This window comes from Perna viridis, chromosome 7 (assembly GCF_037379345.1).
Source record: "Perna viridis isolate PV_CMFRI_1.1 ecotype Kerala chromosome 7, ASM3737934v1, whole genome shotgun sequence".
NCBI classification, from domain to species: Eukaryota; Metazoa; Mollusca; class Bivalvia; order Mytilida; family Mytilidae; genus Perna; species Perna viridis.
The window spans coordinates 33,515,864-33,532,319 of NC_142451.1; the positions used below are offsets into that span (position 1 = coordinate 33,515,864).

Consider the following 16,456-nt stretch of genomic DNA (forward strand, 5'->3'; position numbering starts at 1 on the left):
AGAAACAGTGTATTTAAGGAAAATTATTAATAAAAACAGGTAGTCAGCAAAAGCGAAACAGCAGGGTTAGACTTCATTTGTTTGGTGGTCAACAGGACTACTTCAGAGGTAGAGCAGGTAGTCTGTAGATGGGAATGGCGGTTCTCTTCTTAGATCTTTTGAAAAATAAGGCAAAATTTAGAATTTTCAAGTAGTCCTCTCCAAAATTAGGGTGGCACAGGACTACCAGACTACTGTTAGTGTCCAGCCGTGATTTAACATTGTGCAACTACAGAAATTACTGTTGTAAATAGTGATATTTTCTTACATACTTCATCATACATGTACATGAAGTATAATTGTTGGTTTACTTACAAACATTACAGACCATGATAGTTTAATCTATTGGTGGGACAGAAAATGTTAACATGTTATGGCTGGTGCATGTACATACATGTACATGTATGTAGTTACCTGTACTAATCATGCATCTTTTACTAAGAATTCATATTAATTGCATTGCCATAATTTGTCTGAAAAAATATGCTATTTACAGAAATTATCATTTTATGGGAAAATATCCAATATTTTCATTGTTAAAGTGGGATATATTTTTTGTCTTATTAGATTCCTACCTTTGTGTACAAACAAAGAAAAGATAAAATGTTGTTGTAAAAAACTAACTTTTTAAGAAAACTGAGGGATTTAACTCTCAAAAAATGTATTTAAATGGGTAAAACAGCAATACATGCAATGTACGTGTACAAAATGTAAGTGATAAACACAGCTATACCCAAACTGGTTATTTCTTACTGGTATTTTCCTGTAGGTTTTTTTCATCATCAAATATTAAATGAAGCTTTCAGTCTAAATGAACAAGTCAAGAAGTTATGCAACTCATTGGTTTTATCATAGGGTTATTTCATTTATTTTATATTGGCGAATATTGTCTTGAGAAGATAAAGATCTTTCATGTGAGTGTAATATTATACTATGTTTGGGATAATATAATGAGATGGACATGTGAATATGTCAAAGAGACAATAACCTCAACGGGATGAAAACCCATGGTCTTCAATGAACTACAAGAAAACCCCCACACCACAGGGCAGGCTCTAATATAAAAGCATTTACCTTTTTATTTTAAAGATCCACATGGGTTCATATGGATACTCTTAAACAAATATTTGATTTTTTCTATTACATCCGTTCTCTTCAGATAAAGAGATTATAACTTCCATGCAAATACATGGGTTGGATATATTGCATGGTCTCTTTTTTGTTTTATTTTTTTTCTTTTTTTATTGAAATCACAGCACACGTTTATCTATTGTATAATAACACTCCATATTTTTATTACATTTAGGCAATTGAAGGATCAATACAGGAAGACAAAAATGATGGGGATAAATCTTTTGGAATTAGGAAGAGAAAAAAAGAAGGTTTGATGTTTCATATTTAAAGACAATGTGTGGGTTGTTAATAAGTTGTTCAACTTCCTGGTCCCTACATTTAGTGTTAAATGTGATTCTAAGCTGATAAAATTAGTATCTACATGACTGACCTATTGAGGAAATCAACACAGCAACTACATTTGGTTTTCCTTTATGGTCGATATATCAAAGTTTGCTGAAAAGTAATGTGTAATTTAAAAAGTACATGGTACAACATTTTTACCCAGTATACATCTGATCAGGTAGAAACTTCTTGCTGTAAAATTAACAGTAAAAGTTAACACTACATTACCTCAACTATATTTTGTTTAAAAATTGGTACATTGATTTAGCAGAGCAGTTATAATTTAATTAACATCGATAACTTCCATGATGATGATGTATGCATTGGATCTGTAGATTTTGTTCTTACAGATGGAGAAGATAAAGGCTCAAGTTGTTCCAAGATAGACCCTTATTGTACCACAGGTACTAACAATTGGGAATTAACCCAAAAATTAACAAAGAGAGTTCAATTATTTGGCGAGATTGTTTTATTTCCAAGGGCAATATCTAGCTAAGATATCTTTGAATAAATCTAGAAAATTACTTTATAATATTATAGAAAATGTGATGCTGAACAACAACATTAAGTATATTACATGTACTTGTTATTGTGTTGATATATACATCTGTAAATTTGTGAACCAAGTTCTTTTTGCAGATACTGGTTTTCGCAATTTGAGTCTTTAAGCCAATTTTGCAGTCTACATACTCAGTAATAAGAACAAATAAGACAATTTGTATTTACTCTACAAATTAGTGAAACTATTCCTTTGATATATTATGTGCAGGCAATTCAATTTTTTTTTAAAAATCGGCTGTTCATTTTCTGAGAAGATGTTCGAATAATTATTTAGCAAATGATTGAACTTACCGACTTTTCTTAGATCAGTATTAGGTGAGATGATGATTTGCTTATGCTGTTGTCATGTGATGAGTAACGTCTTTTTGAATTTCTAGGTAAAAAGAAGCGGATAGAAGACCATTCTGTGACTACAATCATCACCAAACCTATGTCAATGCCAACACCCACTAGTATGAGGTCAATTCTTCCAAAAACTGTAAAGCCCCTTGTGGCCTTCCCGCAGCAGCAGGGAAGTAAACCTTTGTTGTTGACTGTTTCTAATCCAAACTCTTCATCACCTAATTCCATAGGAAATCAGGTGATATTGTTATCAACAAACATTACACAACCATTGGCCACTGTGTCTCAACCACTCATTGCATCAACTTTTCCAATGGTTGCTAATCCTATGAACTCTGTAGGGCTACCTCCTCTTGATCCTCCTTCAGAATCAGAAAATATTGGATCAGGTGAAGTGGACAAAGTGTCAGGTTTACATAAAGTGCTACCCCAAGATGTTGATAATGGAAATGATGCTGATGTATCAAAAGATTCATTGTCTGTGTCTAGTGAAACCAGTTTTCCAGTCACACCTCCAAAAACTCCAGATGACCAGTTAAGTGAGGATTCATCAATGTCCGTAAGTTACTTTGTAAATTTATATTTCAAACAACACACTTGCAAATGGGCTATAAAAAAACTTATAGCAATTAGTAGATGCTAATTTTAAACATTCACTAAAAGGACCTGATAGTTGTTCTCTGTCATTTGATTTAGTTAATCAGATTGATATACTGATAGGGCCACTTTTATGCAGTAGGTACTTAAATGATTGTGTATGCCTTGTGTTATGACCTTTTCTTCACTTCGCCTGAACTAAATTGTCCAAGCAAACTTGCTACATTACTTTGTGTCCATCATCCATTTTTTCACATTTTGTTTAACTGCTAAAAAAAAAATTGACCACTTGCAACCAAATATTGTCAGGATAATCATGGATAGACCTTCTCACTTTTGATACTGCATGATAGAACATGATAACCATCAGAGGACTTTCTAGTCTCTAATTGGCAAATTTCTAAGTTCAACTCTTCTGCAGCTACATTACATGTGTCAATGTTTTGAAGTTTGGGGAGATTGTTTAAAGTAATTTCATTGTACTTATGCATGTACATATGACAACTTTTGACCCCTATGGTGTTTAAAGTTGCCATTGATTCCATGTGTGAAAACGAGTTGCAGGGAGTTCAATTTTACTTTCAAGAGTGGAAAGTCATTTAGAGTAAATATAAAACATAGCAGGTCCAAACCCTAGGTGAATAAAATTTCAATGGTCCTATATCAAAAATGGAAAGTCCCAGATCTGGACCAGTGCTGATTTGAACTTTAACCCTTGGGTAGGTTGAAATGTTTTTAATATGATTTCCTCTTTTCTTCAAACATTAGTTATCAGTTTGAGCAAATTCCTAGTAGCCTCTAGTTATTTATTTCTCAGTCGTATACATTCTGATAAGGATGTGACTCTCTTTTAACATATTTCAAAATGTTACAGCAAAAGCAGGTGCAGGCTAGGATTCCCACATTTATGGGTGTGTGTTATAGGGATGTAAGTTAAGTCTGTTGTTCTGGCTATAGTGTGGTCATTTGTTTGCTGATTTACTTTCATTGGTTTTTAGCATGACTTTTATTTCATCATTATCATCTAGGCTAAAAGAAAAGTGAATGAGAATTTAAGAAGAGAAGACATCCAAGCATGTTGAATTATCTTCATTACTGTATATATGTTTTGTATAGACATGTATAGATTCTGTTATTATTTTGAATATGTGCATGTTATTGTAGTATAAATATGTTGTATCAAATCAACGAAACAGATTTCTTATTTGATGTTGTTGACCTCTGCCTCAGAAATAAGTTTTATCCTTACATATTAATAATGTTTTCTTAAGTTGTCATTTTAGTAATTCTACATTTTTTATGTCTTCAATTTTTATGGGGAACAATTAGTCTTCTATGTGACTGAAAAAGTGTCAGTGTGATTTGCTTTTTGCAAACTTAGAACTTGTACAAGAAATATGTAACAGAAACATTCTCACAGAAAATGTCAGTTGTTAGAATTATAATGCTGCTTTGACAATATGTCAGCACATGTAAAATCAAATTAAGCAACAAATACAGAATTTCTTGATATTATTGAATGATACTGCTTTTGTCTAACACGTGTATTATGATATTTAAAGAGGTTAAAGAGGTTATCCATACATACTGCAGTCATTCCTGTTTTTTCTTCCAAGGTCAAATAAATGAATGAGATGAACTTAAACGCAATTACTAAACTAAGACTAGTGCTCTATCCATGCACAAACATCCAAAATGTTTACACAGTATGAGCAAAAACTAAACATAGTTATGAGCAAAGCAAAGTTAAACTTTACTTAGTAATTAAATAAAATGTATGTGTTCCAGGCCCCAGCTGGACCTTTACCCCCAGACAAAGATGTTATACCTTTATGTTGCTGTAAAATCAACGGTGCTAGTTTTAAGAAGCTTGGATCAACTGTAACCTATTGTCAAGCCTTAGATTCTATGGATGGGAAGGTGAGACAACTTCTTTCTGATACCAGTAGCCCCGTGCAGGTCCAGGTGTTAAAAGAATAGGCCTGCAGCAGCGCTAAGCTTGTCGTAAAAGGCAACTAAATAGTGCTCAGAACCTTAGCCGGGAGCTAGGGCGCTCTGCCCACAGAGCAACTGGGATGTGTGCCCCAGGTGGTTGAGTGGGGTACCCCTGGCGTGTTACATGCTGGGGTTCCAGGCTATAATACGGAAAGCCTGACCGCAAACTATAGTGGTGCACCGTGTTGGGAAAGATGCCACGTTCCTCGCACGTTAAAGAACCTTACTGTGGTATTCTCCCGGAGTAGGAACCATAGGGCTCCGCCACAGGAGGCTAAATTGCCCTACCCTACCCACCTCTCCCTATTTCCAGTGGCAATCAAAATTTGTCGACCCCATTTTCGCATCCCTTTTTCATTTCATCATCATTTCATGTTCATTTTATCATTAATTTCATGTTCATCGTCTGAATATAGCTGAAATATTGCTGCTCGGACGTTAAACCCCAACAAACAAACAAACAAACTGATACCAATATATATATTATGTGTATCTGATTAATGGTAATGTATTCGGTTGCCCTAATTGTAGATCTGCACTGACTTGAAATGAAACCCAGGAAAAGGTGTAGAACCTATGGAAAATGTGAGGCAGTCGCTCAACTGTAATTCCACTGGTTCTAGCTGGACTAGTATATTGACATTTGTGTATACATTTATGCTATGTAAATTTTAAGTATTTTTAAGCTATGATATGTGCAAGTTCTTGAATACTCTGATAAAACTTCAATGTTTGGTGATAAATACTGACTTGTTGGGATGCAGTATTTTTGTTATTGTCTTTTATATACAAGTCAAACTATGATGATATCACCCTGCAATATCTTCTTGGAAAACATATCCCAGAATTCAAATTCAAAGACTTGGCATGTGTTCACTCTACCTTTGACAATAAATAACTGAACCTCTACATGTACAAATAACCTTTCATAATAGCAATTATAATCTGTTTGTTTATGTACTAAGAAAAAGAGAAGTTAAAAAAAAACTATTGTTAAGTTAATGAATTCTGACTTGATAGATACAATTTGCATCGTATGTCTTTGGAGAGTTACTGTAACTGTATTAATTTTTTTCAGTTTATTAATTTATGCTATTTTCATGGTGGATAGAAAACCTTGAAAAATATCATGAAATTAATTATGTAATACTTATCACTTCTTGAAAGCATGAAGATTGATACCTGTGAATATATTCACTTGACAAAGTCTGAAAAAAATTAAAAGCAACTGCGTATATTACTATGTTTACAGTAGCAGTTTTGATTACTCATCATATTACTTGTCAGCAAAAAAATGGACTACGAATAGGTGTATTAAGCAATATTTTATCATGAATTAGAGAATGATGAATGGTCACATTATACCAATCGCATTGATAATTTGTCAGTAAAAAGGGGGCTTCAAATTAGGTGTACTAAGCAATATTTTATCATAAATTGGAGATTGATGAATGTTTACATCATACTAATCACATTGATAAATTTAACAGCTTCTGATTTAATTATGCATTTAAGTGTTGATCAGTGTAAAAACACCTTTATAAAAGAATCTAACAGTTTGAGTAAAATGATTGATGTTAATCAGTATATTAAAAAGGGAAATTTTGCTCATTCAGATCTTAATTAGGGAACTGCATCAAGTTGTTTAAACAGGTATCTGAGTACTTTAATTGTACTCAAGTACTCTGTCCTTCGATCCAGTATTCATTGCCATATTTAGTTTTAATTGATTTACTATTTCAGGTGATGGGTTGTTGTAATAAAGTCACAAATTATCAACTTATTCGTCCTGGTGTCAAAATACCTTTCATGGCAATATGTGAAGCTCACAGAAAAAGGTTGCGATTACATGCTTGTTGTCCAGGTTGTGGTCATTTTTGTACACAGGTAATGAATGTTACTTTACAAGACTTCTAAATTTGGTATAACAAGAAATAAAATTTCAATCATTCAGTATGCTTTGTTGATGATGAATTAAAAAATGTATAGTAGAGTCGAAATTTTTACTGAACACAGGTTGTAGATGAAATGTAATGTGCGTGGAATGATTATTGATGTCACAGTGTTTTTTTTTTCTTCTTCAAATAAATCATCAGTTAAAAAGTTTTGCTCTTGCTTTTACTTGTTTAGTTGCATTAATAAACATAAAATTTTCAGGGAAAATTTTACCAGTGTCGTAAGGATGGTGCACAGTCTGTTCACTATTTCCACCAACAATGCCAAGTCTTACGTAATGGGAGATATTTCTGTCCTCATTGTGGTGAAGAATCTCATCAAGTAGAAATTATTTTGGAGTTGGAGGAGCCAAGAGTTGCATCAATGGTAGAAGAAAAAGCAGCAAAGTCTTCGTGAGTAGAACAAAATGAATGTGGAATTACTAACAGGCTTATGACAACATAGACACTAAAATGGTCTTTTGTGTAGTTCAGCATTAAAATGTTATTGTGTAGGTTCATGTTTTTTTCTCTTTTCCTCTAATCTTCTCTTTATTTCAGGAATTAGATCATGAACAAACAAAAGGTACATGATGGCTTCCTTTCGTATGCTAAAGAATCTGTTATGTATCACAACTAAAAAGCTGTAATAACTATCTCTATGCTTCCACAGCATGTAGGGAGATATAGTATAGAGAAAAAATTTCACATTTCTTTTGTATTTTGTTTTAGGAGTAGAGAACGTGCTAGAATGGGGTTGGGAACAAAAACATCATTTTCAGCTGATAAAGATGAAGATGAAGTAGCCACAGCAAGCTACAAACTGTCTGGTACAGATAAGGTCATATCTAATGGTAAGTTGTTACTATTATAAGAAGTTTTTTTTTAAGTAGATTTATACAAATGTTGGGAAAAATTATGTGAAGAAAAGCTTATACATACTGGTGATATTGGTTTTTCTTTTATGAAAAGATGCTTATGTTGTGGAATTATAACAAAAAACTGAATGTTGATTCTATGACAAATGTTTGTTTTGACCTTATTTATTATTTAACTAAATATTCCTGAATGTCTGTTGCATATTACCAATTTTTTATGGGAATATTTTTTTTAAAAAATGTGAACATTTGTTTTGTCCTTATTAGGTGGAATTTACATGGGTCCTGAAAAACTGTTATTAGAAAGGGTTCTAAAAAGTATGGCACAGGAAAGGTTAGTGATGTTTAGGTTGTTTCACATATATAATTCTTTATTTTTTCATTATTCAGTGTAAAATATTCTCAGGATGTATCATTAATATCTAGCAAAAAAAACCCTTATCACTTAAATATGATGTTTACAATAAAAATGCGCAAGAAAGAAGTTTGGCAATATACCATAAACATACAAAAATACATTAACATTTCAAATGTAGTACCAATATACACAGTTATATAGAAAATGCAAATACCACTTCCTCAGAAATGTTTGTCTTGGCAAATTAATGATTGCCTGAATTATTATGTTAACTGCCTTAAAAAGTAAAGAAAAATCAAATAAGTGAGTTTCAAAGTCATAAAAGTTAATAAAAAAAAATTACCAAACTCATAATTACAAATCGGAGGGAAATATTCAGGGATAACACTGCAACGTCAATAATAAACCAGAAAAATGAAAATAGCCACTATCACAGTATTTTCTAATGGTTTACCTTGGATAAAATCGTGTTTCACATAAATTCCTCCAGAATAAGCTGTTATTTGACAAAACCCACCAACCATGATGCAGTACCTGTATGGATGTATTTATAAAGTAAATCAATTGCCACACCGAGAAAAAAATTTGTACTTTAAAAATGCGTAATAAAATGATGTTTTGCAAATTACTGTTAAAATGTAATGAGTTGTACTGTTTTAATTTTTTTTATTTTCAGGCCTAAGAAGTATCGTACATTGTCTAAATGTATGTATAACCCTGCTTATGAATCTGATGTAGAAAAAGTAATGTATATGCTTGGTAAGTGTTAATATTGATTAGTAAAAATAAGTTCATCGCCAAGAATGTATTTAATGTAGAGAAGTTAATAGCCGGCAATGTGTTTCTTTAGTAAATGGCCCTTCATTCTGATGGTATATATTGGTTTTAAAATATCCAAGAAATGGACAAATATATTTTGAATGCATGAAAAATAGATTATAGAGAAAACTGTCAAAAACTTTACACATTCTTATTGAAGAATTTGTTAGGTTTACATACGTTTAAAATGCATTGAAAATATACATATACTGTAATAATGTTCTAAAGCTACAATCTCAGAATCTATATCATTTTTTTTTTTTCATTTTCTTAATTATATCAATTTATATGAAAGATATAAGCTTGTTGTGTTGTTTTATTAGGTTATGAGAAGATAATTTTGACACTATTTTGATGGTAGTAAAAGAAAAATATTTAGTTGTTGTACCAGATTCCGATGTTATTTATCAGTTAAAGTCTTTGCACTTTCAATGAGAGGTTTTCTTCATTTGGTAAAAGATTACCAAATTTAAAATTATTCTCTAGATCAAAAGTTTTTAATGAAGATGTTCCTAAAAGCTGGCATTAGTTTTAGTGAACACACATCTATTTCAAGATGAGTAAAACTGGCATAATTATAATCTTATCCAACTGAAAGATTTAAAAATTGTCAGAGAACACAGACCAAAAATTCTTTCACAGCATGTTGTTGAATTTTAGCTGTAACTTTCAAGTCATCTCATGAATTTATTGTTTGTAATTTCAGAGGATGGATTTAATCCTGATGAAGTCTATGAGGAGTATGAAAATCAGACTGCATTGCATGCAGCAGCACTTTCAGGAAGTCTTATTGTTCTCCATGTTCTTATTCAGGTATTTTTAAACTAAGAATTATTAATCTGTGACTTTGACCCTGCAAATTCATTACTTATTACATGTAAAGCTAAAATAATCTTTACCTGGTTGCCGTTTTTATACCCCTGCTCCAAAGGTATGTCATATGGTGGGATCCATTTTCAGGAAAACTGGACAACAACTTAGTATTGCCCAAGACTTCATTTATTTTCCTTGTATCTTTAATGAAAGAGGGATTGTCACTAGTGAGCCTTTCTTGTCATTAGTACATGTATTTACTATCGTTAGAATATGCTTTAGGTGACTTGTAACCTAAACTCTTTTTAACTTGCTTAGTGTATAATATATGGAAGATATTAATGAGCTGACAAATCTATGAGGGTAACCAAGTCAGGTCTAGATACGCTATCATTTTTGCCTAAAAATTATAAAATGAAAAGTTACTAGTGAGTTATGTTATTTAAAACAATATAGGCTTGCTCAGAATAACTACAATGTAAGTAGGATAAAATCTATATTTTTGCGGAATAGTTGTTGTTACATTATTTAAGTTTAATTTTGCTAGTAATGATGTAATAATATATCCTTGTAGAGTGGTGCATCTATCAATGTGACAGACAGTTCCCTGAAAACCCCTTTAATGTATGCTGCCGAGAGTAACCATGGATCATTAGTTAAATATCTACTGAAATGTAAAGCTGATGTGAAGGCCAGGGTAAGAAATTAGTGAAGTATCCAAAATGTATCTGTCGAGGTGATGAAATATCTACTTACATGTATCTGTCAAGTTTATGAAATATCTATTTACATGTACCTCTCAAGCTGACATTAGTGAAATATCTTCATGTATCTATTCAGCTGATATTTGTGAAATATCTAACATGTGTCTGTCAAGCTGATACAAATGTAGGACAAATTATTGTTGTGAAACAGGGCTTTGTGAAACCACACTAGCACCAGGTTGTGTCCTGCATATGATTTTTGATTTTTTTCTTCAAATTTGTTAATACAGCTCAGAGAGAATGTTTTGGTAGCTTTGCCAAGGAATTTTCAATTTGCTGTGTATGGTTTTGAAAACAACGTAAATATCATCTCAATGTTCAGTCATTGTGATGTGAAGTTGGGTAGAAAGAATGAGAGTACTGTTTGTTCAGGTTTTGAAATCATCAATGTTTTAGGTTTAACATTGAACCTGTTTTTAAAACGTGTGTTGGTTTAAAAATACAAACTTGTGATTTGTAGGCAGATGATGGTATGACTGTTTTACATTATGCTGCTAAAGCTGGTCACAATAATGTGATAAAGTGCCTGCTAGACTCAGGTGATATTGATGTCAATGTTCAGGTAATTATAAATGATAAAATCAAAGGATCTGATCATATCTCCTCACAGTTATGTTATGCTCATACAACTTAAAGTTTAGAATTCTATTTCTCTTTACTCCAGCTTCTTACTTTCAAATGCTATCTCCTGCCGTTATAGTTTTACTGAAATTTTACATTATAAGACTAATATAGATTATAAAACTCACTGTGTTCAGCATTTTCAGTTTTGTACATCATTTAAAAAAAATTTAAGATCATATTAAAAAAATACGAAAAATGTTAATATTACCATTGAAGGGATTTTGATGAAATTTTATAGGAAGGTTTAGATATTATGTGAAGATGTGCATGAAGTAATATATATATTGTCAGAGGACTCCAAAGGGAGATAATTCAACTTAAGGGTTTTTCATGTTCCAAACTTGTAAGTAAAACTTCTCCTAGACCACTCAAAGGCTGTAGATGAAATATTATGGGTAAGTTGGATATCATATGACGATGTGTGTGAAGGAATATGGTTACTGTCAGAGGATTCTGATGGGAGATAATTTAATTTACGGTTTTACATTTAAAAACCTCGAAAGTGCAACTTCTGCAAAACTGTTCAAGGTATTTCGATGAAATTTTTTAAGGAATATGGTATTATATATAGATGTGCATGAAGTAATATGATAACATAGGGAGGTAATCCAGAGTACGCGAAATTCGTCGGTCCTGCTGGTCTTGACTGTTAAAAAACAGGGTTGTCCGATGTTTTTATCACGAGCGACGGTCCAAGAACCACCGGTAAAAAATTAGATCACAAAAACCAAAAAAAATCAAGAGCTACAATTTAGTAGCAAATGGGGAAGTGGACAATGGTGATGAGTTTGACTTTGAGCTGACTGAAGCAGAAAACTTTTCATGGATTATAAAATATGCTGTTGAAGAATGATTATGATAAAATAAAATAATTGATATTCAGATAATTATATTGATACAAACAAAAGTTACTAATAACATGCAAAATAGGAAATAAATAAACCTGTATTGATAGCCATTTCTGAAAACAGATTGAGAAAAAACTCCACAACCAAGTCAATACAACAAAATGAAAAGCAACATGGCATACCATAAAGTCATTAAAGTAAATTTACGAAAATGAGTGGGACTGACTAAATATCTGTGGGACTGACTGGACAATCTAACCAGCCAATCCTATGACTGACGGGGCAAAACAAGTTTTCACGGACTCTGGGTAATCCACTTTAGGGTTTTTTAAGTTAAGAGTTGTAAGTGCATCTCCAAATGTCCTGACATGTTACTATTTCTCAAAAACACATTTGGGATTTTGTCAGTTTTTTGGTTGAAAGTTTATTTTGTTCAAACTACCCTTTTGTATATAGATCTCAGCCTTGCTGTCTGTCTTAAAAATCTCCTTAGTTGCTTCTTCATTACTAAATTGATAAGCATGAAACTTTTTTGCAGTGTTATTTTACTATGTGAAGATTGCATATCATAACAAATTTAAGCTTCAACAATTATGAAAAAAATATGGCTATGGTATTAATCCCCTCATGGTCAGGTCTAACTTTTTCAAAATTTATTTTGTTGTGAGTTGTGGCCTGGGTTTTAAAAGAAATCTCTGAAATTTTCCTCAAATCTTCCATGTCATGTGTTTTGATTGGTCGAAATTTGAGATGAGGACTAATTTGAGGAAAATCTCAATTTGAGATTCTTTACAAAACTTGGCCCTGGTTCTTCAATTAAACATTCATATCATGTGCATAAGATAAGCAGTAATTTTTTTAATCAACAACAAAAAAAGTCATATAGAAACTGTGTAATGTAGTCTCTTAGCAGTCTGATAGCCACTATACTAGCAATAATATGATTGTTGATTACTAGGATGATGGTGGCTGGACTCCCATTATCTGGGCCTCAGAACATAAGTTAGTATTTACTGTCAAGTTCCTGCTGGACCAAGGAGCCCAACCTACCATGAAAGATAAGGTGATTTTTTTGTAAGAGGAGAAAGATTTAGTTACAGTTATGTTGTACATACTTACTACACAGTTGACAAAGTATGTTCTAATACCTTAAAAGAATAAATGAACTATCTTTTCAAAATATAGAAAATGAAAAAAAATCTCTCTATTACTTGTATTAGGTAGGGTTTGTTTTGTACATCAAATTAGCCAGCATCAAATTATTTCGGGATGTTTTAAATGTATTTGATTTATTTTGCAGGAAGAGAATACAAGTTTACACTGGGCAGCTTACTCAGGAAGTGTAGACATTTGTGAAATGTTCCTTAATGCTGGTTGTATGTTAGATGCTCCAAATGAACATGGTGATAGACCTCTGTAAGTAGTATTATAGATGTCTTCAATGCTACTGCAGGGATGTAATATTTTCTTGTAATTTTCACTTTTTCACATCCAGGTCTTACCATTGTGAAGGTTTATATTTACTTCTGATATTTTCTACTACCCTGTAGCTCCCCACATTTCATTCCACTTTTTATGAAGGGAAATGGGAGGGAAATCATTGTATTGACCTCTAATGAATAAGACACCAAAGGTTTGAGAGTGACAATATCATGACTGAATAGGCTAAGAGTATACTTTTACCTCACAAAATATATATAAAAAAAAACCAAACACAAAAAACAACAGCAGCAAAGTACCAAAACCATGTAAGGCCACATCAAGTTAACTTGTAGATTCTCATCCACCAGCAACTAAACAAAATGGAGCAGTATGGGAGGTTTTTATTTTTTATTTTTCCAAGATTTATGAAATCTTATGAATTCATTAAAGAAATCCTGGAAATGTGTACTTTCAGTTATGCTTTTGCCGTACCAAGGCTGTATTTCTATAATTCCCCTTGTAATATGACTAACACAAAAACCATTCTGAGATCAGCTGAAAAATATAAAGATATTCTGTTAGCACGCACCGTGTTACTCATTTTTTTACCTGAAGTCTGTAGTATTATATATAAGTAGAGTTGTGACGGATACGGACACAAAAGAAATCCAGAAATGTGAACCACCATAAAAAAATAAAAAATAAAAATATTTTTGGGGCAGACCCTTTTGAGTAGGACAGGCAAGGATGAGAATCTACATATTAACTTGATGTGGCCTAATATTTAGCATCAAGATGTGATGTAGATAAGATATTGTACTCATTCATCTCTAGACTATATCTTATTTTCTATTTTTTAGGCACATTGCAGCCAGGCAGAACCATTATGAATGTGTAGTGTAAGTGTATGGCATATTACTTGAGAATTGAACATTGGCATATAAAATAGTGGACTCTAGCACATTTTCAATGAAGCACAATACTAGCTCTTCATGTCCAAAATGTATGACCATATCAACGCTTAACATAAAAAATAAAACATTAAAGTCTTATAATTACATTTTATATGTTTCTCTTATTATATTTTAATGATATGCACAATTAATGTAATTATATGTATATAATATATGCTTATCTTAAAAGTGAGTCAGTAGACTAAGAAGTGTGTGTCTGCCAGCTGATCAGACTTTTCTCTACTATTTCTGTTATATTCGAAAAGTAGCTAAAAGGAAATAGTAGCAAATGTAGACTGAAAAAGCATTGTTTGGTGGGTTTTTCTACACCATGAATCATTAATCATTTGCAGTGTCTGAATTTTAGGTGGACTTGTACTTAATTGATTTTGACATTTGGCTTTTACATATTTACTTCCTTATACACATGAGGTGAATAGGAGTAACATCTGTGTTATAGGTTATTTTTAGCCAGAGGTGCGGATATAGAAGTAAGAAACAATGAGAATGATACCCCACTACAGTGCTGTCTGGATGAGGACAGTCAAGTCTGTTTAGCTCTCAAAGTCAATAAACAGTTGAAAGGATTTGCTGCTAATCGCAACATAAGAACAGAAAAACTGATACATAGGTAGGTGTAGACTGCACTTTATCTTACATGTATGTGAAATGGCAATGTTAAGCAGGAAAGAATTGTGCATCAATATATGTTGAAGTACTCTACAGCTAATGACTATTTTGACGATGCCACTCGCCCATGGTGGACAAATCAAGTTGTCCATGTGCCCACCATGTCAGGTGGACAGTATAGTGTCCACGCCCACGGTATCTGGTGGATGCGTGATAACCTGTTAATTGTATTTAATCCATGATAGGCAATTTTATTGCAATGTTCAAACGGTTGACAAATTAAAGAACAATGTGTCGATCATTACCTTGACCATGAGAATCAATTTTCTTTCACGTATAATTGGCCTCAAGCCAAAATTGTGACACCACCAGTTGTTTACTTAGGAATTAATATAACTAGGTTTTTATATGAATTAAATGCTTTAAACTCTTGTTTTTTGTTTTTTTGTTTGTGTTGTTGTTTCTTTTTTTTTTATTTCTTACAGCCCACATCGTACTTAAGTCTATCATTATTTAGTATCATCAAAATGTAAACCTGGATTAATCAGAAACCAAAGTTGATATAATTTGTAAAGAAATTCTTAAGGCATTAATTTTATCATTTCCAGTTGCTACATGTATCATGTGATAATATTGTACACCTGACCTGTCAACAGATTGTTACAAATTGTAAATTACGAAGTTCAAGAAAATCAAGTATTTGCAAACTTATTTTACTGACAACCTATTTAATGCAGTTGTATTTTCTTTGTGAAAGAATGGATTTGAAGCAAACACGCGCAACTTTAACTTACGGTCTATAAATAACCAATTTTGGTATCGTGTCATTTCAACAAAATAAGAAAGCAGGAAGCATCATTGGAAGATAATATATGATCCAGAATTTTTGAACTGCATAGTTCATGAGTTTTCAAATAGCAACGGATTTAACCGCATATTATCTGAGCACACGTTAGCCAAATATAGTGATGGGTGGAAAATTCCCCTCAAGTTGAATATGCAGTTAGTTCTTTTAGATTTAGCGCACTATAGACAATTGAACAACTTATTTCTTCCGTTTTTTTTTTCCTTCACTTGACTACGATTAGTTCCGTTATTATATAACAGTAGCATACAAATTGTAAATTAAAATGATCAAGAAAATCGACTACTTGCAAACTATTCATTTTACAGATGGGTTTCTTACGTAATAATTCTAAAAAAAAAAAAGAACAACGTATTTGAAACCAATAACTATAAAAATTTTGAGTGTGTCTATTTCTTACGCAAATTTGATAAACGCCTTTGTAATATCGTCGACCAATCAATGTGTTTTACGTTTTATCAAAAGGTGTGTCCTTGTGTTTTGAGCATTGTATGAGGTAAATTGACATTTCATTGACACGGCAACAATTATCGCTCGACAAACAACATGCCTTATT

The 16,456-nt window shown here is 32.3% G+C and overlaps 1 protein-coding gene across 7 annotated transcripts in view; it reads left to right on the forward strand.

Moving 5' to 3' along the window:
* LOC148612390 (histone-lysine N-methyltransferase EHMT2-like) overlaps window positions 1-16,456 on the forward strand; it is a 42,782-nt gene that overhangs the window by 13,195 nt on the left and 13,131 nt on the right. For 5 of the 7 annotated variants that reach the window (XM_088593767.1, XM_088593774.1, XM_088593768.1 and 2 more), the window contains 17 exons: window positions 1,346-1,421; window positions 1,848-1,901; window positions 2,436-2,959; window positions 3,872-3,925; window positions 4,786-4,917; window positions 6,736-6,879; window positions 7,150-7,340; window positions 7,659-7,780; window positions 8,072-8,138; window positions 8,839-8,921; window positions 9,688-9,794; window positions 10,369-10,491; window positions 11,019-11,120; window positions 12,989-13,093; window positions 13,331-13,446; window positions 14,313-14,351; window positions 14,866-15,036. In XM_088593767.1, coding sequence (XP_088449893.1) covers window positions 1,346-1,421; window positions 1,848-1,901; window positions 2,436-2,959; window positions 3,872-3,925; window positions 4,786-4,917; window positions 6,736-6,879; window positions 7,150-7,340; window positions 7,659-7,780; window positions 8,072-8,138; window positions 8,839-8,921; window positions 9,688-9,794; window positions 10,369-10,491; window positions 11,019-11,120; window positions 12,989-13,093; window positions 13,331-13,446; window positions 14,313-14,351; window positions 14,866-15,036 — 2,210 coding nt within the window. The remainder of the gene's footprint in view (window positions 1-1,345; window positions 1,422-1,847; window positions 1,902-2,435; window positions 2,960-3,871; window positions 3,926-4,785; window positions 4,918-6,735; window positions 6,880-7,149; window positions 7,341-7,658; window positions 7,781-8,071; window positions 8,139-8,838; window positions 8,922-9,687; window positions 9,795-10,368; window positions 10,492-11,018; window positions 11,121-12,988; window positions 13,094-13,330; window positions 13,447-14,312; window positions 14,352-14,865; window positions 15,037-16,456) is intronic. The other 2 variants (XM_088593769.1, XM_088593775.1) reach the window with 1 other exon arrangement.